This window comes from Acyrthosiphon pisum, chromosome A2, assembly GCF_005508785.2.
Source record: "Acyrthosiphon pisum isolate AL4f chromosome A2, pea_aphid_22Mar2018_4r6ur, whole genome shotgun sequence".
Taxonomy (NCBI): Eukaryota; Metazoa; Arthropoda; class Insecta; order Hemiptera; family Aphididae; genus Acyrthosiphon; species Acyrthosiphon pisum.
In genome coordinates, this window is record NC_042495.1 from 83,385,341 (window position 1) to 83,410,526 (window position 25,186).

Below are 25,186 nucleotides of genomic sequence, written 5' to 3' on the forward strand. Positions count from 1 at the left end.
AGTAGTCTCAAACAGCGACTATAAAATATGGGTCCGATCAAAATATAAAATACAAATATGCAGGGACAAATTGTTCTTAAACAACAAAAATACATAATTATATTTAAATAATAACACATAGGTTAATATGATGTAGGTACCTATATAATTTATGTTATCGTATCGGATAACAGGTATATAAAAGGTATATAAAATAAATTGGCGCAGTTTGTATAATGTATCTCATCGGTTTTGTCTCAGATTGTATAATGTTAAATTTTTATTTGTCGCAGTTTACATATCGAATTTTAGAAAAAGGGTAATTTTGCCGCAGTTTACCATCTCCCATGTCGTGCAGCCGACAGCTCAGAGTCATGTGTTCACATAAGTACGATAATACGCGAGCAATTTATTTTCGAGACATTTTTATAACTCCAATGTACACTTCCGGTAAAACAATGCGTGGATACTGGTGCAGTGTACAATTATACGTGTGTATATTATAAAACACACGCACAACACATCGCGTTCAAATAACTATAGTGCTGTAGTAGGTACCTAGTGAATAGTGATGTGATTTATAATAATAATAATACGTCATTATCGCGGGAATATATTATACTAAAGGTACAGAAATCGCGTAAAAAAGACTTATAAAAAGCAATACATTAAAAAAATTTTTTTTTCGAATCAGGCCATTGTCTGCAGGCCTGGGCATTTACCATTACGGCGGTAACGTGTGTACACGCAAACGATCCGACCGCGGGGGACTCGGGCTGCAGTATATAATATACTATATAGAGGTACCTACATTATATATAATATATATATATATTCCAGATCAGATAAACTACCTAGGTACCTATATATTATATAGTCACATCACAATACTTGCACATCATTCGTTAATAACGCATATAGATAATACTATAATGTCACGCCGCCGCAAGCTCTCAGAGTTACGTAGTCACACATACATTGCGGGCAATTTCTTTTCGAGACATTTCTATAACTCCGATTCACACTTCCGGTATAACAGTGTGTGTGGATACCCACGCACGCACGCACGCCCGGCGATAATTGGCAACAAGTCAACGACGACGACTACGACGACGGTATTAAAAAATGACATAGCACTGCGTAGTAAAAAAACGCACTGGAATAGAATGTGTGTGTGGTTGACCTTTTTTTCTCTCTCTCTCTCAGGCCCCCCTTTCTCCCCCCTACTTAACCATCGTCCTGGACACCGCCGTAGTGTTATATAGTCTCGTGCGTGTATGTACGCGATATATAATAATAATTATGCAATGAAGAAAAAGGGTTTATATACTATAAAACACTCCTCTGCGTTATCGTCACTGTCGTCCGCATGACGGGGAATTATATTTCTCTCACGTAACTCATACGTATTTTTCTTTTCTTTTCTTTTTTTTTTTTTTGAAATTTTCAATTACACGTTTCTCATAGGCGGCGGCGGCGCTGCTGCTGTAGATATGCGCGACAACAGGATGCCAGCAGGAATCAGAATATTGTGCCGCGTTCAATATAATAATATTATTATTATACGTATGGTACGAAAATATCGTTGTGCGCCATTCGTCATTACAATATTGTAATAATAATTTATACGAAATCGATAACGGTGTTTTTCGTCTGCGCGTATAATATAAATTATTATTTTTAGGTAAGGCATAATTTTATATTATCCGACCGTCATCGTCCGTCATTGTCGTTCGGTTTTTGAACTGAAATGATATTATATTATTCTTTGTGGCTACAATTTCTCTCTCGCTATTCGGGTTTACCCTAAATACATATAGTATAGCATAATGTTCATAATAATAATGAATAATATACGCAAAACGGGCCGAACGTATAATGGTAATTTCGCATATAGTTAGGTATTTATAATGTTACTAAGCATTAAAGTGTTTGGCGTCGCTGGGAGAAAATTGGAAACAATGCTCGTTCCGACCTCGCCGCAGTGGCAGCCATCGGCACAATATACGCGACTATTACATAACATTACGCACATGATTATTCGAACGATGGGAAAGAAAAGCCTCGACCGCAACAATACTGTTCGCACCTTTAAATACTGATCTACATAATATAATGTTCAGCAGGTGGCTGTAATAATGATGACTAACGTCGTAACTCGATGGTAACAGACAGCAGTGGTCTGTGAACAAAATTGGGCTCAGGAAAACTATATTGCGTAGCTAGTTGGTATTCGTATCAGCTATTATTAATGACGTAATTTATTGTAATTATTTAATTGTAATTGATTTGGCTGAATAAATAAATAAATAAAATAAAAAAATATTCTCTAAAGGCCAATCCTACTGAGTACGTTTAGTGATCTATTCAAACTTTTCCACAGTGCAGGCTTATTTTGAAGTCTTATAGAACTTAAGTTTCCTTCAAATTATTATTTACTAGTAACAAAATATATATTGCACTTAATATAAACAGAATACAATATAAAATTTTAAAAAAATTACTTACATTATTTTTTACAGTTTTTTTTATCTAATAAATCATTTTTGTTTTTACACCATGTAAATTCATAGTATTAATGTTTCCAACATTATTTGTGCTAACAACCCACTACCAACCGTGGCTCACCCGGAAAAGTCCCGATATCCCACTGTTCAGCCCCCAGGCACAACACAACTGCACTTATATCACAATATGACGTATGTCCACGTATAATAATGTACATTTAAAAGTATTTCAGTTTTTATTTATAATTTCCTATTAAGTATACTTTATTCATTATTGTGTTGATTAATTAATTTGTACGATGGCTTATATAATGAAAAGTCTACACGAATGCGGTTGAATATAAAATATGTGAATTTGTTTGGTTTCACAAATTATTTCAAGTTTGGTACCTATTTATAAAAGCATTTTCCAAGTCAAAATTATACCAACAACTTTAGACAATATTGAATGCTTATAGCAGAAAAATGCCAGTTAAAATGGATAAATAGGTATATATTAAGATGACTAAGTTCTCTGGTCAATTTTGTTCAACAATCGTTTGTTATATTTTTTAGAATTGTCCTCTGCGCATTTGCACAAGATGAGTGAAGACTATTTAGGTACACCGTTCGATCTAACCAAAGTTCTCGTGTGATGATGATAATAATAATACAATTTATGGCTAATAGACATGTTATTTTAAAATAAGAATATTATTCCATCAGAGAAAAATGAAAATATAACCGATAAAATTCGATCTGTGGCTATCCTACGTTGCAACATGCGTACTCTTATCAAATGTTTGACCAAGGAAAATGGTAGGTACATGACTACCCTCTTTTACCAACGCTCTCAGTGTCTCTCTCTCTCTCACACACACACACACACACACACCTATACTGAAATCAACCCTAATGGGCTACACAAGAAATCATCTTGAGTCTCGGTGGATTAAGACAAATACGAATAATTTTAAAACATTTAAAGGCGGGCAAAAGTGTTCAGCGCGTGTCGTTCTACTATTGTCATAATTCATAACACATGTACAACATATTATAATTATTTTAGTACGTATAGTGTTATATAACATTCATATATATTATATTATTATTATGTGAGCTGTTCCACATTTATGACGAGAATGGCGATTTCAGTTTACCAAAATTGATGTGTTTTTAATAAACCCATCGTGCCTTACAACTCGCGCTCGTAACAATAATAAATTGGTTTGACAGTGGCGGTGGCGAATCACTCGATATTAACTACACATAATATATATACCTATATATATGTTTATGTTTATGTATATATATTATAATATATGTATTTTAGACACGAGGCACAAGGACGATGTCATCGTCGACATAGTCGCAGGAGAAGAATTTCGCAGGTCATAAAAACGTTGTATACAACTATGTATAATAATATGAACGTTTGTAAATGTATTATTATTTGTTTTTCGTATTTGATGTGTATCTTTATATTTGGACGTCCGATGATCTGTGTTTAACGGTCTTCCTGCTTTATATGATTATGATTATTATTGATGTTATTTCCCACATCGTACTATTCATATTCTACACTTACGTAATTGAGTAGGTGTTACGAGGGCCTCATATCAAAAAAATTGCAGTATAATACGACTGCATACATTATGAAATTAGTTCGCCAGTACAGCCATAAATCACGGACGAATAGCATTTATATGACTTGACATCAACATTTTACAGACGATTACTTTTCAGTAAAAAACTTTATGGTTTTCGTTAAACCGGTGTTTCATTATTTTTCGGATGTATTTTTGTTTGCTCTATATGCTCTTAAACGATAAACATTAATGGGTATCACAATAATAACTGTTATAGAATTTAGAAAAAAAGTAATTTTCTTTTTCATATTTCCGAGAAGAAGAGAATACAAAATGTTTCAACGTTTCCCGAAATATTAGTTTACGAAAAAACATCTTATCTCCTGCATTCGTGTTAAACGTAATCATCTGATTATAATAACTATCATAATAAACGAATGCGTAATAATTCCGATTGATCGATGATTATACTATATTTACGCGATGCAACTTTGAACAGGCTCACGCGCTCTCATCTCGACACACGTTTCGATTTCAAATTTCTGTTTAACGTGTGCATCGTAATATGAAACAATATTATTAAACATCATAATATTATAGGTTATGGGTACAGGTAGCCTACTGTTTTAGCGAGCAGAAAAGCTGCAGGTATTACAGAGGTACTTACAATATTGTAGGTACACGTGGACTTGTGTATTCAAATGCAAGCGCACTCGGGTTATAGGCCAACAACCAGCAGCTGCTGCTGTTGATAACTTGATTAATACACATTATACGCGAGATGTTATAACTTACCTATAATAATATTGTTACACCTCTATAATATGCGTTTCAATAATATTTTATTCATGTAGATATTATTATTATTATTATTATTATTATCATCATCATTACGTTCTCGTGTATCACCGATCGTCATATACTGCATGTTCGTTCTCGGCCACTTTTATCCGATTTCTATTTCGGCGTTTTTCATGGGTCGCGTAGTCTGTTGTCTCAAAATGCAGAGCCGCCGTTTCGACTCCACGCGCGTGTAACCATTATTAAAATTAATGTATACATTTGAATTTTTTATTCGTTTACAGAATATTATAGTAACACACACGCGCGCCATGATAAGTATTATTATAATAATATATAATATAATAATACCAAATGCGTTTCCTATGTGAATATTACATGTATTACTACAATATGTATAAAGTTTTAAGCACTTTGAACAACAATTATTATAGGTAGGTAATAATAATTAATAAAGTAACGCAATCGAATAGAATATCTAAAATCAAAATCAAGGGCGTATTTGACCCATGTCCATGTGGAGGTAACTAGTAACGACTTTGTTTAATAAAATGCGTTCGAGTGTTTTAATTATTTAAAGTATAATGTAAAAAAAGTCACGATTTTCGATGGAAAATGATTGTCTAAAATACATGCACAACATACAAGATACGAGTAAACGCTTACGAAATTATATTCAAATAAGTTGGAATATATTGTAGGCAATGCATTTTAATAATATACACATTTTACGTACGTACTTACAAATTACAACCGTTATAGTCGCCTGCACCTACACGTTTATCATTAGTATTCATTAAAATAAAATAAAAGCGAACGGAGTCTTAGAACTCAAACTTAATCGTAACAATTCTCTGAAGAGATTTAACAGCTATATATTATTATGTCCAATCACGAACAACACTATTATATTGATCTATTATTTTTATCGGAGCTTAGCTCGTGCATAATTAAATAGCTGTATTTGTCGGATATGTTATATCGAAAGTCGAGAATGATGTGTTTTTTATTTTCATGTTACATTTAATTTGACGTAGTTAAACATATAAAAACCAAACGTTTTTTGTTGTTGTTTTGGGCAAATAAATTGATAAAATAAGTCATCTAATACGAAACTAAAAAAAATAAACTACGAAGGTCCTGATAAACTGTATTGGACTACAATATTTAAATTTTTTACGTATGCTTTGTTTACATCCCAGCTAAGTACTATTAATGGGTGGCTCCTTATTCACGAAACCCCATAATGTTTTTTCATCCCCGTCTCACACATACTTATTGTGCTTAAATGTATAGATTGTATATTTCTTGTAAAAATAAAATGGAATAAAACGTACGATTTGTAAATAAAATTGAAGATTGCGAATTTTTTAATTATAAAATAATAAACCCATTGAACCAATTTGCGTATTATTATTTTGTTAATTATAAATTATAATATACTTAAGAAAAATTATATGTGATGACAAGGTCACGCTCTTGAATATGTATATCAATTAGGTACACCCAATCCTCGATCCATAAATATTAAATAGTTATTGAAAAAATGCACATTAAATTCTTGATTATAATTTGAAAAAGTTTTTAAATAATAGTATAATTTTAAGTGGTTACTGATTTGACAGCAGTTTGTTTAATGCGATTTTGTTACACTATTAAATCATACAAATTAGTTATTACAAAGATGTGTACATGGGAATAAGAACGATGTTTACAACACAAAAATTTAATTTCCAGTTACATATTATTACATTTTAATACATTACCTAGTATGAAATATATAATATATAACTTTCAGAGCAATAATAGTTATAAATGGTACAATATTCATGTTTTTAATATTTTTTTATGTTTAGTAGGTAATTAAATAGTATTATATATTCACTTTTTTTTCTTAATTCGTAACATTAAAAGCATTGACCATGTATGGTCGATTTGTGTATACATACAATTATACGACTATCCCACAGAATAAATATTTGAGATTGTTTTAGTACAATATCAGACATATTACGTTGTTTTATTTTATCGAAAAATGTTTTGTATTCTTGGAAAAACAAAGATTTATTTTTAAATTCTCTTTTAATTTGACGTTAACAAAATTGAAGTTGATTTAGTGTTTTAATTTGTAAAAATCAGTCAACTTGTAGTTCATATTGCGCTCATTTAGATTTTTTTCAATTTCTTTTATACTATACTAAGAAATATATACAAGTAAATAAAATATATACATTTTTTTATTGGTCGTGAAAACCGAGTTTCAGCTTGGACAACTAGGTCATTAGCCATATATAAATAAATTATATGATATATTATATATATTAAAATATCAATATTACTTATTTATCACATTGAAAAAGTAGTAAGGAAAGTGGTTTTTCTAATTATACGTGCAAAGCGTGCAACTAACTCATAATTTAAAAAGTACACGTACAATAAAATATACTTAATGTAAACACAGTTTGGATGGGTGGTCGATCAATATACAAAATAGTTTTTATGTACATAAAAATAAGAGGCCTTTATTATAAAACCAAACTATTTTAAAAAACTATTACATTTTATAACGTCTTAAAATATTTAAAAAACCTATTGAGAATGGTTTTTGAAAATTGTGTTAAAATATTTATGTACTAATATAACTGTTAACAAATAATTCTGATTTAGTAAAAGTTGGAAGTATACTGATGTGAGAAAATATATATTTAGCGTGGTATATTATATAGGTATAACGAACAATTATATGTTAAAATTATTTAAAATCAACAAATCAACTAGTTTTAGTTTTAGAATGATTAAGAAACTATGGCGGATGGTAAAGATTATTGCTATACTAAAACCAAATAAAAGAGACGATGATGTTTACAATTGTATCCTCATCTCGCTCCTGTCAGTTGTGTATATAAGCTCTTCCGAAGGATGCTTTTGAAACAAATTCAGCAACTCTTAGAAAAATTGTAAGCAGACAAAGCAGTCTTGCTTTCAGAAGTGATAAAACGGTTGAATGGGATGGGGAAAGTCCCCTCCCCCCAATAAAGCCACATTGAAGATTTATAGTGGAGTTTTATCTGAAACTCTGACACCTCCCACCCCCAATATTTCTGATCAACTTACGCCTAAGCACATTTTATATGTAGTAACACGCGCACAGCTTGGTGATTTTAGATGTTTTTAGAAAAAAAATTTTAAAAGGTGGCGAAGTGGAGAAGTGGGTACGGCTATGCTGAACAGTAGTAGTCGAGTATGTCGTTGCAATGGATGTGTCACATTTGAATTCAATGATTAATCATTGCATATGAAAAACGACTATGAGCGTAATCAGTGGCGTAGCCAAAGGAGGGGCTAAGGGGGCTGAAGCCCCTCCCTGAAATCTTAAGAAAATTTAAAAATTATTTTAATGGTTTTTGATAATCGCTAAAAATGTACTATAAGTATTAACACTTTTCAGCCATCTATCTGTGCTAGTACGTATTTAATGTGTAAAAGTGTAAAAGTTGATTTTAAAAGATGCTTTTTTTTATTAAGGTGGAAAAACTTATTGAGAATCTTCTATTAAAATTTCCATTTTTTTTATTAATTTCTAACTGAAAAATAATTTACACATTTTTGGGATAAGTATGAATTCGTCAATATTTGAACTTTAAATGCATATAAAAATAATCATGTCTGTGTATCTTTAATATTTTTGAACTGCTATTAAAGCAACTTATGAGGATCCTTGCATAAAAATTCCAAGCTTTTTTACTTAATGAAAAAGTTTTTATCGACAGTAATTTTAAAAAAATTTACAAATTTATCAAGGCTATAAATAGCTAAAAAAAGTCAGAATATTTCGAAAATGTTACCATTCGTGGAATATTACATATACCTATAAATATGTGGTGAAAACTCCAAGTGTCTAAGCACCGGCTGGTGTCACTATAGTTCTCAAATAGGTGACCACCCGGGATTTTTAGTGACAAATCCTTTCAACACATACACACACGTGTTCAAATAGTACCCTCCCCCACAGTAGCAGGCTAATGACCTCAGTTGTCAAAGCCTTAGTTTCAAATAAAAATAAAATAATATTAATAAATGTTCTATAACAAAATTAAATATTAAAGAATTAGAATTTTATTTCAAAAATTTTTTGGTTTTTACAAATGAATAAATTATAAATAATACGATTATTAATACTAGGTATATAAAAATATTTTATTTTCAAATCACACAATTATATTGAGATAATTATTGTAGCTGGCTAAAAAGATCAAACAATAACTTACTCAATTCATAATACAGTGACACTTAACACGTTATATAATATTATGTTTATGTACCTACCTCTAATCTTATTATATTTTGTAACTAAATGTAAGCGTATCATAAAACCACTGCTTAAATAAATTTTACCATAAACACATAACCTAATTAATATTAATGATAAGTAAAGTTACAATTACCATCGTTATGTAAAATAATGATTTTGTGGTTTATGGACTATAGAACCACTTGTTTTGGAATCTATAATGTACAATATAGGTACATACTTCAACTTTAATATATTTTCATTTGTTAAATAATAAGTGGTGTATATATTTTTTTATTGAGAAGGTTTAATATATTTTAACAAAATAAGTGTGTTTTTTTGTTGTTAAGTGATAAATTGTATTTGATATAACTATATTTTTTTTTTCCTTAACATATTATATATTTTAACATTTTTGTTTACATAGTTTAGTGGCTTAAATTTTATATCACAAATAAAGGTACCTGTATAATCCGTCAAGTCTCCCAGATTTATCTTATGATGTTTTAAAGTATTTTTAGGCCTAAACAATTAATTGAACTTAAAGCTGATGTGGCGCTTTTCTATGATTTTAGCAGAGTATATTTCTAGAAAAGCAATTTGAAAATACTAACTAAAGCAGTAAGCACACGCAATAAATACCGAATACCTAATAGATCAAGTTATTATATTAATATTGATCAACAAATATAATTTACTAGGTATGTTAAATCATTTTAGACATTTTAACATAATATTATGCTCTATTTACCATAATATCGTTTAGATTATAGTAAATTAAATTAGCTAACAAAATTGTTTAAAATGTACTTTATATTGTTCCTATCCTTCATATATAGGTACAACACCTATCCAATGTCCTCTTCACCTTTACATATTTTAACTTAATAGTTTTTATTTCCTTATCTAAACTTATAAACAGTAAAATTATACACTATCCATATATACCTACTATTTAGATTATGGATAAAAAATATTTTAGATTGAATTTATGTTTTTTCTCTTCTCAAGGACAATCTGGACAATAATATAAAAAATACGTAACTCAGAATGTTGTTAGCATAGTTTTTTAATATGTGATTTAAGGCATATATATATATATATATATATATGTCTTGAAAACAATAAAAGAATATTTTATTTCTTCTAAAGACAACTTTTATCACTTTTGTCTGACCTTAAAGTCATTGTATTAAATGTTAAATGTTTTAAAATAAACACATTTTTTTTTATTGTCTTTCATTCAACTTATTTTTTTAATAATATAAACAATTATTTAAATTTGTTTGGTGTTACTGTCTCTAAATCTATTGAAATTAAAAAAAAATACATTCATCGCTCCGCTCAGAATCTAAAATAATATATTTTTATAGTGAAAATATACAATTGTTTTTTTTATTATTCTTACGTAATTATTATTTATTATTAATACATGATAAAATAAAATAATTAATAAATGATGGTCCATATTTACTAGATTAAAAAATGTATACTAATGCTCATTTTTTCTTCTACATGTAGTCTTTGAATCACAATAGTTTGATTCCATATTTATTATTATTGAGCACAGCTTCATTCTACACTGAATGTATATATTATTAAATAATTATAATATAACAGCTGAGTCTGGGTTAGCAATTTGTACATCAATAATTATTATATAATATTAGTAATATATATGTATATATACGGTATAAAAATATTATATGTCACAAAATGCAAACTGAAATATTATTATATTATTTTGTATTGATGATGTGATAAACAACTCTTACAATTTTAAAGAAAAATAAATGAAAATGAAAATGCATTCCTCGCTCCGCTCAAAATCTAAAAATTATAAAATAACCTAACACCAATGTTCGTTACAATTTAATTAATATTATTAACGAAATTAAAAGAAAAAGGTGGGCAGGTGGGTGTCGCTCTGCTGTGCAGTAGATTACAGTGGTCACTATAATGGATGGTGTTAAATTTGAATTCAATAATATAATATCATTGAATACGACAAACGTTTCTGAGCGAAGACGGTCAATCAGCCGATATATTACTAAATATATTTGCAGATATAATTGTGAATAAAGTAATTTATTTACCTATTTACGTGGATTTTCAATCCTTATCTATAAAAGATGAACATTTAATGCATTTTCAACTACAAGATCATTTTTAAATGTTGTCAAAGTTAGAACTTTAAATGATTATACAAAAAATGTGTGCCTGTGTATTTTTAATACTTTCCAACTGCTATTGTAACAGTATATCGGAGCCTTGTATTACATTTTCAATTAACATAATATGGTGTATATTTCAAGTATCTACAGTTATTCGTTTTTGAATTACAGCAAAATAAGAAAATCACTTCATGAGGAATTGAGTGTATATCCGATCATGTAAAAGTTTGAACTCCAAACGTTCATAAAAATTTTATTTTATTTTCAGGTAGACATTTTTTTTGATAAAGATAGACAAACTTATGAGAGATTTTCAAGCTTTATACCGAAGCCCAATCCCACAGAATAAAATTGAATCGACATTTATACAAATAATTTACAAAACCATTCAGACAATAAGTACAAATGACCAAATTGAATAAAACCAAATATTTATAATATTTTTAAATATTAATCATCGATGTAAAATAGCATATTTAATTATACTCGACATATTTTAATTATAATATGTAATTATTCTTGCAATTATTTATTTGCAGTATAAAATATAAATTATAATCATGGTGTGCGTGTGTGTGTGTGTCAAATAACATATGTGCGAAAAACGTAACGTAATGTTTTTAGACAATTAATATGAAACATTTGGCGTATGATGTAACCAACGATTATTGTTAAAGTTTGATATGGTTTTTTTTTACAAATTCAACTATACTACAAAAACATTCTGGCAGACAATGGTTTACATAACGTATTTGAATGCTTAACTAAGTTTCAAAAAATATCCTTTGATTGAGAGTTAACAAATAATTCCACTAGGCAATTAATAGAGATGAAAAACAATGTTATATAAAATATAATAAAAAAACTTGATCATAAATGTCACGTAAGTATAGGCATTCCATAATATTATGATTACGTATTTATTGCCTATTTATTAATAGTATGTTAAATATTTTTCATCTGGTTCCGCAAACTATGTAGATATTATGTCAAGTTTTATATTTTACTACTATTTGTAGTATCCAAAAGCATCACTGTACTCGATTCTGAGCAGTTTTCACAGTTTTAGTGAAGCTAAAAGCAAATCATAGGAAACCGTTTAATTTTTATCTCGGCCCTAATGGAGTGATTCATAATTAGCAATATCATTGCGTTTCCGTTTAAAATAATTCAGTAAAGAGTATCACGTAAAAGGTATTTCCAATAAATATTTTAAAAAAACTAGGGGCAGATTATTTTGAATAGGGGAAGGATGAGGCTATTTTTTTAATATTTTCTGCTCATTAAACATAATTCAAAATTTATAAATCAATTTATTAAAATTGTACCTTTAAATTAGTTCATTATTTCTGACAGTTTATCAAATACTTTACTAAGGATAATATTTACAACCCCACAATTAACAGTCATTGTAGCTAAGCCATCGATACGACTAAGGCATATAACCTCATAACTACACAATTTATAAAACATTGAAGTTAAAATTTTAAACATTTTTTATTTGTCTGTAAAATATATGAGAAAAAATCTAAAAAGTTATAGTTAATACTTTGTGATATGTGATACCTATAATTTTTTTAAGTTCCAACTGTTAATTTAACATTTATATAGTTCATACAAACATTTATTTTAGCACATTGAATAAGTACAGTATTTACCTCTAAAACATAATATCAACATTTATTGTTTTTATAAACAGAAAAAAAATTATTTTGTCATAATAAATCGTGAATATTCATATTGTATCGAATAATAATAAAAAAAAATAGCATTACTATTGAAATAATTTTCTATAAAAAAAAAGGTAATTGGAGGGTGATATATCCACACTCGTCGCCCCACCGACAAACCACCCCTGTGTGCTACACGTGTACACGTGCACGCCACCGCGTCTGTCCAGAAGTTCAACCCTTTACGCTGACCATGGTATACCTGCGTATACAAATAATAACAATAAAACCGTTCCCAACTAGGGTAGTCTCTTATAATACACGCGCACCAACAGTGGTCTTGCCGCCGCGCGGGGTTATTACTCCCGCGGGCTTTTGGCAAAGGCACGCGGGCAAATCGCGCGTGCGTCGCGGCGGCGGTGATAACACGCCGTATTTTCGGTTTTTAATTTTCCCCCGTGCTCGCAACCACGACCATCATTATGCAAATAAGGTATGAGGTGTAATACCGTTTTTAGCATCACTCGAACACTGTAATACGCTTACCTATTACTACGACCGTCGTCGTCGTATGTCGCGCGCATAATATATAGTACGGCGTGCGTTTCGTCTGTGTGCGTTAAATTAAAGTAAATTATTGTTATTTTTTTTACTATCGTGTCGTACGACCCCGACGGCCAAATGCGGCGCAATATTACACATTTACGACCGCGTTGCCACGGGTTACCGCTCACCGGGTATACAAAACGATGTGACGCCGGCGTGCGGCTGTTAACGCCGGCGATACAGTCGCCGGCGCGCGCGCGCACTTCGAAAACCTTGAAAAACAGTACACGGAGCTGATGCGTACCTACGTGTATATATATACATGTAAATTCAATATATATATATAGCGTCTCCCACGTGGGATAATACGCCGGCTGTGGTTTTTTTCTTTCATTTTTTTAAGTATAAAAAGTACAACAATGTTTTTTTGAATAATTGGGGCCACGACTTACAGAACCACCGGAGCAGAGAGGGGGTTCTTGATGCAACCCCCAGGGCTTGATTTCGTATCATAACATTTGTAGTATACTATATATTATTATTATGATCGCTGAGTCGATATTATAGTCTGCGCGTACAACACGCTCGAAACACGCATAACTTATAAAATACCGATTTTTACGACGGAGACGTCTACTACGTGTGTCCGTTACCTGACCACGTTTACTTAACCACAAAACTAATATTTAAGGGTGCATGATTTCAACTAACCTGTTGTCATTGTGATCATGGATACGGCGGACCGGGCACGATTAGAACTTTGGTCGTTGCTGGTGATGATGCTGATGCTGTTCCGCTCTTCGCTTCTGCAGCTCGCGACCGATCCCGATCGCTACGTTCTCCCCCGGACTGACCGCACGCGTCTGTCACCCTCGCTGGTGTGCCGCGGAAGCTATCACTATGATTTATTTATCTGTTTATCGTTTGGACGTCGCACGCCGCTAATAATAAAACTATGCACTCGCGACAAACCGTCAAACCGACTTAAAAGGTTTTACTAAGTACGTTTTAAGTAAGTTTTAAGTATGATATATTATAATTATGACTATCGAACTTTCAGAAGATAAATATCCTATTTTATATTACGGCTGGTGAGCTGGGTGTAAGAACGAACGAGAGCGTTAAACAATATTATACACGTTGAGTATTATTATGTGTGTGTTATTATTGTTGTGAATATTTGTATTATTATTGTTATTGTTATTGTTATTATCATTCGCACCGGACGACAGTGGCGGCGGCGGCGGCGGTGGATTGGAAGAGCATGCGCGCGCGTGTGTCAGGAGGTCTGGACGACCGGAGCACTGCTACTGCGATCGGCGGCGGCGCGCTCGCTCGGTACGGTGTCGGTTTGCCGGCGAAGCCGAGCCGCCGCCACCGCCGCCGTGCGACCCACAGACGACCTTCGTGCTTGGCCGGCTTCGATCCAGATGGTGTTGGTGCGCTGTTCGGCGACGGCCGCGGCGTTGCCACGTGACGAGATACAAAATATCCTCGGCCGCCGACGCCGCCCAAGTTGCCTCCACCGCCGCCGCTTTTTTCACATCCTGTCCGCCGCTAGTATTTATACGGTGACCGGCGTTCCGTCGCCTCCTCATTCCCCTCCACACCGCCACCCGCCCCGCACCATCACCCACCCCGCACCGTCACCCGCCCCGCACCATCACCCGCCCCGCTCCATCACCCACCCCGCCGTAACACGCGTTTGTCATAATAATAATATAGTTTATATATATATAAAATTATTGAAATTTTCTACTCTCACCGGTAGCTCGTGTGGGTTTACATATCTTGGGTCCATCGTCTCGCGACTTTAGTGTTTTCTCTCCTCTTTCTCTCTGTCTATTCGATTGTCTCTCTCTCTCTCTCTCACTCACTCCCCGTCTCTCTCCTCTCCCCGTCACTCCCCTCTCGACGTCTCTCTCCTCTCCCCGTTACTCTCCTCTCAGCGTCTCTCTCCTCTCAGCGTCTTTCTCCTCTCAGCGTCTCTCTCCTCTCAGCGTCTTTCTCCTCTCAGCGTCTCTCTCATCTCAGCGTATCTCAGTCCTTCACTACATATCGTCTCTCTCCTCTCAGCGTATCTCAGTCCCTCACTACATATCGTCTCTCTCCTCTCAGCGTATCTCAGTCCCTCACTACATATCGTCTCGTTTCCGCAACGCGACGTCATATCTCAATGATCCTGAGATTACAAATTTTCTGATTTCTCGAGGATGCTTTCCTTCTGCCCACTACACTTTTCTTCTTAGAGTTTCCTCCGCTTCGTAGAACAGACGATCTTTATGATAATAATATTATTATCATACACCGCAGTCCCGATGCACGACACGTATATAATAACTACCTATACATAATGTAATAATTGGCCGGTGTACATAAAATAATTGTGCATACGTGTCGTGGTCGACAGTGGTACTTTCTATATCCACCGAATCACAATTATGTTTCGTCCGCTCTCGTATAATAATAATTATATATGTTGTAGTATGTACCTATATCCGTCCACTCAACGATTTGCCTAATACCTATTGTAATATAAAATATCGTTGTTTTACATAAGCCGATACGTAGGTACCTACGACTGCCGAAGCAGCTATATTGTTGCCGAACCTCTGCAGGAGAACCCGACGAGAGTCGCAGTGCTCGTTCCGCTCCCCGCGTGTATTATATTTGTAGATAACTACATCCTACCTAAGTTTAAATATTGAATACGCACAGAACTTTAACACATTTCACAGATCTTTAAGTGATCTACATATGTATATGCGTATATATTACTATATAATATACATCTACATAGGTATATGTATATTACCTATGTTTATTACCATGGTCTATAATGACTGTATAATACAAGCTCAAACTTGGTTCATCGACATCTTTAATACCTACACCCATATCGATGTAACTTAAAGGGCTGGAAGGGCTTATCTTGGGCATAGACGTATTAACTACCCAATTCGTTTTACCTTTAAGCCCCTCCAAAAAATAAGAATCGGGTAAGTGGATGTAGCTCTGCTGTTAAGTATAGGTCAGAAGTGGGTCGCTGTAATAGATGTTGTTAAATTTTAATTCAATGATATAAAATCATTGTATACGAAAAATACAATATATAAATTTCTAATTAAAAAATAGCTTGAACATTTTTGAAATTATGATGATTTGTGTCAACATTTTAACTTTGAATGCATATAAAAAATAACCGTGCACATGTATCTTTAATATTTTTGAACTTATATATATAAAAATTATAAGGAACCTTATATTAAATTTGCAATTTTTTTTATTTAATGAAAAAGTTTTTATCAAGAATAATTTTAAAAAAATTTACAAATTTCTAAAAATGTCTCAAGGCTATAATTAGCTGAAAAAGAGTCAAAATATTTTGAACGTGTTACCATTCATTTGAAATGCTAATATAAATATTTGGTAAAAATTGCGAAAGTCTACGGTCATTAGTTTTTTTAGTTACAACAGTAAAATAAAATCGATTTTTTAAAAAATTGGTTTTGCATAAAAATAACTACTTTTTTTGTTTTTCTTGACGCTTTCTAAAACTACTTAGAATTTTCAATTTTAACATCCTGAAAGTACCAATTAGATACACTTTTGATGCTGATCTCAGAAATCCGATCATTTTTACTATCCTAATTGTTGCAGACAGACAGAAAAAAACACACATCATTGCAAAATCAATACATTCCTTCGCTACGCTCAGAATCTAAAATGTACCCAAACAAAATACTGACCTCCGATTAGGATTTAACACTGGTGCGAGCTTATATCAAACTCAGCATTTTTGTTCTCGTCTACCCTTAAAACATTAGTTATTATTATGAACTCTATTAAATTATATACGCCGTCTGAACGGCTATAGCAACATAAATACGTCTGTGCCTGTTTATGGTATAATTCACGATCAGTGGTGCTTCAAACTTTTCATCGACGGTTTCTGCTGCTGCAGTTTATCAGATATTCCGATAAATTTGAACTCAAATATTATGAATCAGAATTATTTTTATCAATTTTGTAATACGAAAATACAAATTATGTCAGTCGTTTGGCCATAAATCAATTTTTTTGGGAGATTTATTACTAAGATTTTTATCTATAGCCGCTTTTTATAACTGAGAAATACCTCAAGAGTATTTACCATCGAATAATAATAATTTACAATTACTCCATTCATACTTCCTTCATTCATTATGGGCAAACTTCCCTTATAGTATTTATACAGTACACCGACTACGAATTAAAGGATTATAATATTTGTCAAATTAAAGCATCCGAATATATAAATATTATTTTAGAAGTTTGCGATATTCTTCTTAAATTTGGTATCGAATAAACTTCATCAGAAAACAATCATAGTGTTATGTCACAAATATATATAAAAACTAATTCAACAAAAATGTCATTGAAACCTGTTGGACAGCAAAGTCGTATTGCAAAAAAAAATGTCAATGCCCTCAAATAGATGTTATATATTATTACGTATTTGCGTATGTATCTCACGAGATATGAATTTTTCTCAATGCGTATAATATAGAAGAAGATCATGAGTTATACCGATATACCAATCACGGTATAATTGTAAGACTTACCTCTATTTCCTGTAATCGTTGAGACAGGTTAAATGTATGTACTAATGTATTCACATACCAAAACGTGTAACGGAGCGTTTTTTGAAAAGTCGCCAAAATACAGATTATATGCAGTATATTGTGGTACTGTACTATTATAATATTATGCCGAGGTCATGTAATATTTCTAAAAAACGACTTTTACGCACGGCGAGGTTCAAGTATCGACTTTAAGGAAAATCTTATCCAATTTGACAACAACAACTTGGGCAATTTATCAACTTGGATAATTAATTTAATTTGTAATGAAACAAATATTATTTTTACTTTACATTATGTAGTACAACTAAAACGATTATTATCTGCAGAAGCTTGATTAAATTATATTATTATACATATAGATTATAGATATATAGTTAACTGCATAGTAGTGTTTTTTTTTTGATTTAGTGACTTTGAGACAGTGAACCGTTTAACGCAGAGCTTAATGTATACGTGTATAGCTATACTATACTTAATTTATATTTTTTTTGTAATAACATGGTTCTTGGATACCTAGGTATTAATTTTCTAAATTATTATCGGTCTACTATAATTGAATCAATATGACGTTATGATTACATTAATAATTATTTTAAAATACGTGGGTGTGTCAGTACACACGACTGAAGTGAATACTTAAATCGTTATTATATAGGGTGTTACCACTGGGTATCCTCCCTAATCACACGATTAATGTTAACTTTTTATTATTCACTTATCAAACCTACTTATTGTACAAAAATTAATGTATAGATTGTAGATTTATTTCAATGAAAAAGAAAAATAATCGATATTAACTTTGATTGGATTTCTAAAAAAAAATCCTACATTTGTTTTTAAGCATCGTTTAGTGGAGCGAGGAATACGTAAACAAAAGTAAAGAGGCATACAGTTCTTCCCATAACCCGCGTCTGCCGTCTACAAAAAAAAATAGTGGATGCGAGGTCTATTACCCCTGTACCACCAAAGTTAGGTTTTATTATTATGTATTTATTTATGTAAATCAAATAATATCCCATCGATTTTTATTTTATTTGTAACAATTTGTGATCCTAATTTAAACATTTGTACACCTCCCCAAAGTGGGAAAGTCAATTTCCTGTGGCGTTGACGGTGTAATAATAACAATCGTGGTACCAGTCGATATAGTTTGTAGAACCAATACAAGCCGATGGCGGTACTGGTGTAACGGTTACCACCAGGGGCCAATTGATTTTCCCAAGTTTGGGGAGGTGTACCGTACATACATTTATTATATTATATTAATATAATGTGTGTGTGAGAATTCACACCGAAAGGTGAAAGGTGCAGCATATTATATTATATACGACAACATCCATTACTTCAGAATATTATATAAAACGATTAACGCTTTTCAAAGACCCTATTTATAAACAAAACCTCAACCGTTTTTTTTTTCAGTAAAACAATCTCAACTCTAAATAGTTTAAAAATGATTTGTTTTTAATTTATAGTGTTCAATTTTAAAATAGAAGTACACATCGATTCCCGTTACCGTATCTGCCACGTAAGACGTGATTCACATATCAATTAACATTATGGTAACTTTTGTGAAATACAAACGCATTGTTTTTTTTATATACCTACCTACATATAAAATATTATTATTCATTCACTATTGTTTTATACTATTATATGTTATACTAATTCGTTACAATATAAATTAGAAACAATGCACTTATGCTATGTTTTAAATTACATTTTGCAGCTGGCTTATACGTATTAAACTAATTTAGAATTGAACTAAAATTGAAATATGTTTATATATTACAGATAAAACACCTTCGATGTAATATATTCTTTTTAAATGGTCTAAAATGTATAGTAATATAATATGATCCGTTTTAAATTGCGTTATATTATTTATTTATTCAAGTAGATAATGAGTATCACTGCAGAACGCGTGGGGGCAAAATAATATTAAATAATTATAGGTCGATATTCGGCTTACCGTGAATAAAATAACATATTTTATAATCACAGCTATTTATTGATATTTCATTTAATTCGATTAACCTATACGTGAAAAATTAATTATTCAATACTATCAATCTAAATTATAATTTCAAATTGCTACTACAATGAATTATATTGTTAGAACCTACTTACAGAACTTAGTATACAGCACACGTGTTATGTATTTAATATAATGTTGTACTACGTAAAAACGTAAATAATTTACAATTTAAAGTCATCTAAATAATTTTTAAACAAAATAAACCTATTTTTACAGATACCCCAAAAGAAGGTTCATTTATTTTGTTCATTGAAATTAAAAGATTTTTTAGTACGTCATTTAAATAATTTACAAAGACTCAAATTTAATAGTTTTTTGTTGGCTTTTATTTACAGATTTTAAGATTTTTAGTAAATTTTTATCAAATTATGTCATTTTATATCAACATACATTTTTGTATAAATATTAAGTAGAAAAATAACTTTGCATGAAAACGAAGTTATTTTTTTATTGTTTAGAGTTTGAAGTACAATTTGTTGATAATCACTTATTAAAAGTGTTAGGTAGATACTAGATGCGCATTATTTTCACTAGATCCAACTACTATAGTCTACAACACAATAAATAATAATATTATCTATTACTATAAAAGTAAACATACCTACATAATACTATAATAGAATGTAATGTGCCATTGTATTAAAATTATTATTGGTGTACCCCAGTTTAAATTATATTATAATATTATATAGAATTCTAATGAATTATGTGCTATAAATACAAACTCAAAAACGAATACATTTCATAAAAAGTTATATTGAATAGTTCTCAGTAATGTCTACAACTATAGAATACATATGTGTATTACAATATTATATTAACATTATTATAATACCTATATTACTACCAATAAACGTGTTCTATGAAGAAAAAAATATATACCTATACATATACGATTTCACCGTTGACTCGGGGCCACTGCAACGCCGCTGTATTTCTACTTTCACATTATTTTATTTAATATACTTAAACGAAAAATAATATGTAAGTATATTTACGTATAATATAGGTACACGCGCATGTAGCGCCGATAATGTGTGATTTTGGAAGACTTATTGGTTCGTTAAACTCTCCGTGTCAACGCTCCGTATTATATATAAATATATTACCTATATCGAGAAATTACGACCATGTGGCAATGATCAATTACTATTACCTAAAAAAAATAATAATATTTAAATAATTATTATAATAACATTGCACTGGTTCACTGTTAACGTCCAACCGGATCCGTTTAGAGTGAACGCACAGGCAACAGGTGCTGGTCTTTATTTTTTTTCATTCCCAAAAGATACCGCATTTATTCCAAAAAATTCAGCGTAGATACATTATACTTATACTGTATTATTATAAGTATAAATTTAGACGAGAACTACAGATGCGCAAGTCAAACACAGATGTTTTCATATACCTATGTATTAGTAAGCGCACACTGCGCTGGCGCCACCACCTCCACTCTCGCCACTTGCCACTTGTTACAGTGGTGTATCCAAGCGATCGTGTTCAGTACACGGCATACCTACATTATATACACTGCAGCGGCACTTTTGTTACAAGTTGTTTACGCACGTCGTTTACATGAAAATTTAAAACAGAAATCGTTATGGTGTAGCAACCAGCTGCAGCGTCTACCAACTTCAAAACAGGCTACAGCTATGGATATATAAAATATGGTAAATTATTTTACGAAATGAGACGACATGATAATATTTTTAATCGACATCGAATTTTAAAATATTATACTCAACGAAAAGTAAAATATTCGTATCATACGGTCGTGTTCACGTATTTCAAAAACACCAGTCTTAATTATCATATAGTTCTAACTCCAGTCCATCGTTAAAATATAGGTACAGTTGTCAGTTAACTCTTGTTCTGTCGGTACTCACGGGGGACAGAAAAAAGTTAGAGATATCGAGTTTTATTGTAATGGTAATTATTTCAAGGGCATTTAAATTAAATTCAAGATCACAAGAAAATTCGAGATATCGAAGTTCGACATAATGGGAATCTACTGTATATTTTATTATAATAATATGTAAATATAACATTTTAAAAGGACGTCACACCCGCATGTGTTGTCTCTGTCTTACCAGTGTCGCCGATCACTTAATTTGTCTATAACGTATGTCATAGTAGATTTTTTAGATGAGGGCCTACTGTAGGCTACTGCAGAGAATACTGCTGTGGATCCAGAATTTACATTAAAATGTAAAAATAATTTTTTTAGAATTGAATTATATGTAGGTGCTTTGATTGCATCTAATTCTTATACCTCTTAAAAAGGGGGAGATTATAGGGCCCCTTGACATACATTGTCATAGTATATTTTAAACACTTCAGCGCCACTGCGTCTTACAAATGTAACACATAGCAAAAACTGTTTTGCGAGGGACAACTTTTCTCGCACTATATTTGTCGCAGAATTACCAAATTTCCACAACACGTAAAGAAGAACTTTATCCGTGCAATTTTTTAATAGCACTATCCAATCATTTTTTATAAGCAAATGAAAAAAAAACAAAATGTTTAGAAGCAAATAACTTTTATTGTATTTATGTTATCTAAAATATAGGCATGATGTTGCGTAGATAATTTTCTACCCTATATATTCAGCAATTTTGAAGCCACTACTACAAACACAGAAAAATAAAAATTGTCGCGCGCAAAACAGCTTTTGCTATGTTGTACATAATATTATGTAAGACGGAGACAACACATGTGGGTGTGACGTCCTCTTAAAGTTCCCGTATTAATATTAAAACTATAAATCTTAAGAAAAATCCGATTTTTATCAATAACCGGGGTGGTGGTAAACTCTCACGATTGTATGGTAAACTCTCCCTGGTCAATCTATGTTCACCTGAAGGAAATGTGTAAACTCTCCCGGGTAAACTTTATGTTTACCTGAAGGAAATCTGTAAACTCTCCCGAGTTTTTTTAAATGTAATTGCTACTCTATAAATTGCCTTAACTGCAGAGATTGTGAATGTCATTTAAAATTTTTACTATCAATTTTATTAGGTACTGTTAATCTGTATTTTCTATTTAAATATTAATTATTTATGCCTTAAGTTTTTTGAAATCAGTGTGTTCCAATTACCATAAAAAGTAGAATTTTGACTATAATATATTATAGCTCACAGCAACAATGATTTTTATTATTAAGAGAATTATTTTAGTGTTACCAACTCTGTTATACGAATAATGTCCCATGCTCCTCTAGCTTAGTAGTACTGAAGTAGACCCGGGAGAGTTTACATGTTCCCGTCAGGTAGTATTAGATTAAACCCGGGAGCATTTACCATCGGGAGCGTTTACATATCATTAAAATCGGGAGAGTTTACAATCGCCCAATAACCGTATATATTAATACATTTCATAGTCTACTAGATTTTAACGAAACGATAAATTTTCTAATAACTAATATTTTATATGAAGTCGAAAAAATAATAAATAATATATTATAATTAAATATAAATGTAATAAAAATGTAATGAAAATGTTATAAAACCAGAAGAACTTTTATGCTGCATAGAAAATGGTGTTGAGTGTACTTCGTCATTGTGTATATCACTAGATGTGTTAAATTCGAATTCGCTGATAGATACGATGGTTACGATGAAAATCGATTCTGATTTCTGAGTGAAGAAGTTCTATCACCTCTGTCTTTATAAAGATGTGGTATCGTGCATTTATATTTATATTAGTGATACCTACAGAAGGTCGAATTAATTTCTGCTAATAATATACTAGATGTTATTAACTATAAATCATGCACCTAAAATGGTGCATGATACGTATCAATATCTTAAATTATTAATCTAAATATTTTATAAACGTAATGTGTACAATAAATAATAGCATACCTAACTACCTAAGGTCTTAGGAATAATTATTTTTTAAATAACAACAAAATAACTTAAAACGTAATTGTTCTTAAATACCCAAAATCGTAAAAATTAAACTTGAAAAAATTGTACATGTTAATTTGAAAATATTTGTAAATTTTACTTATTGAGAAGTTTGTATTATATTTTTAGGCCTTGATTCTTAAAATTTAAATATCTTATTTATTTTTAACTACAAAAGAATTTCTAAAATTTCATGATTCTTACAATTTTGTAAACATTTTTTTTAAACGTTTATTAAAAAAATGTGCATATGTATTTCGATATTCACGTTGTTTCTTTGAGTACAACTATCATGAGGAATTCAGTTTTAAATTTTCAAACTTTTTAACCATGCAAAAACTTATTTTATCAACACTTTAACAATATAACACAAAAACTAAAAAATAAAAAATGTTTTAAGTACCTATATTGAGAATTTTATCGTATGAGTAATTACTAATATATATCAAAAATTATAATTTAAGTAATAATGGAATTTTCAAGTTTTTTCATTATTGTTTTTTGAATAGTTAAATGTCAAAAATTGTTTTAAACGCTCAAAAAAAAAATATAAGAAATCTTGTATTCAAATTTCATGACTTAAGTATTAGAGATAAACATTTTATGAATTGATATTATACAATTAATTATTTTTAAATGTGCGTATATCGACGAATTTATCAACGCTTCTAAAATCAATTGTGACTATATTATATTTTCGATATTTTTTAATAAATTGCTACAATAAGAACAATTTTTAAGAGCGTTTTATATAATTTTCAAAGTGCTTTACTCACAGCCAAAAATGTTATTATACACATAGATCGAAAATAAAATAATTGTATGAGTTGTCTAATCTATATTCCTTACATCCACTCTTATCCTTACTGAATATTTTTCTGGACATTTTCATCAATAAATATCAATACTCCAAATAGCTTACAAATAATAGCTATAAGTAATAAATTAGAATTTATAAGCATTAAATGCAAACGAGTGATGCAAAATCAATAAATTGGGTGTACATTATCTGTGATGCTTATAAAACTGTAGTGATGTAATTATGTGTTTGTTTGTTTTTCAGTGGAAATGTT

At 31.0% G+C, this 25,186-nt stretch overlaps 2 protein-coding genes across 2 annotated transcripts in view; one reads left to right on the forward strand and one right to left on the reverse strand.

Moving 5' to 3' along the window:
- The window catches only part of LOC100163813 (solute carrier organic anion transporter family member 74D), a 51,302-nt gene extending 36,354 nt beyond the window's left edge, over positions 1 to 14,948 (reverse strand). The window contains exon 1 of the mRNA XM_003241825.4: positions 14,248 to 14,948. The gene's annotated coding sequence lies outside the window, so the exon portion shown is untranslated. The remainder of the gene's footprint in view (positions 1 to 14,247) is intronic.
- Positions 14,949 to 21,853: 6,905 nt separating this feature from the next.
- LOC100161036 (ras-related protein Rab-38) overlaps positions 21,854 to 25,186 on the forward strand; it is a 28,880-nt gene continuing 25,547 nt past the window's right edge. The window contains exon 1 of the mRNA XM_016801261.2: positions 21,854 to 21,872. Coding sequence (XP_016656750.1) covers positions 21,870 to 21,872 — 3 coding nt within the window. The 5' untranslated portion in view covers positions 21,854 to 21,869. The remainder of the gene's footprint in view (positions 21,873 to 25,186) is intronic.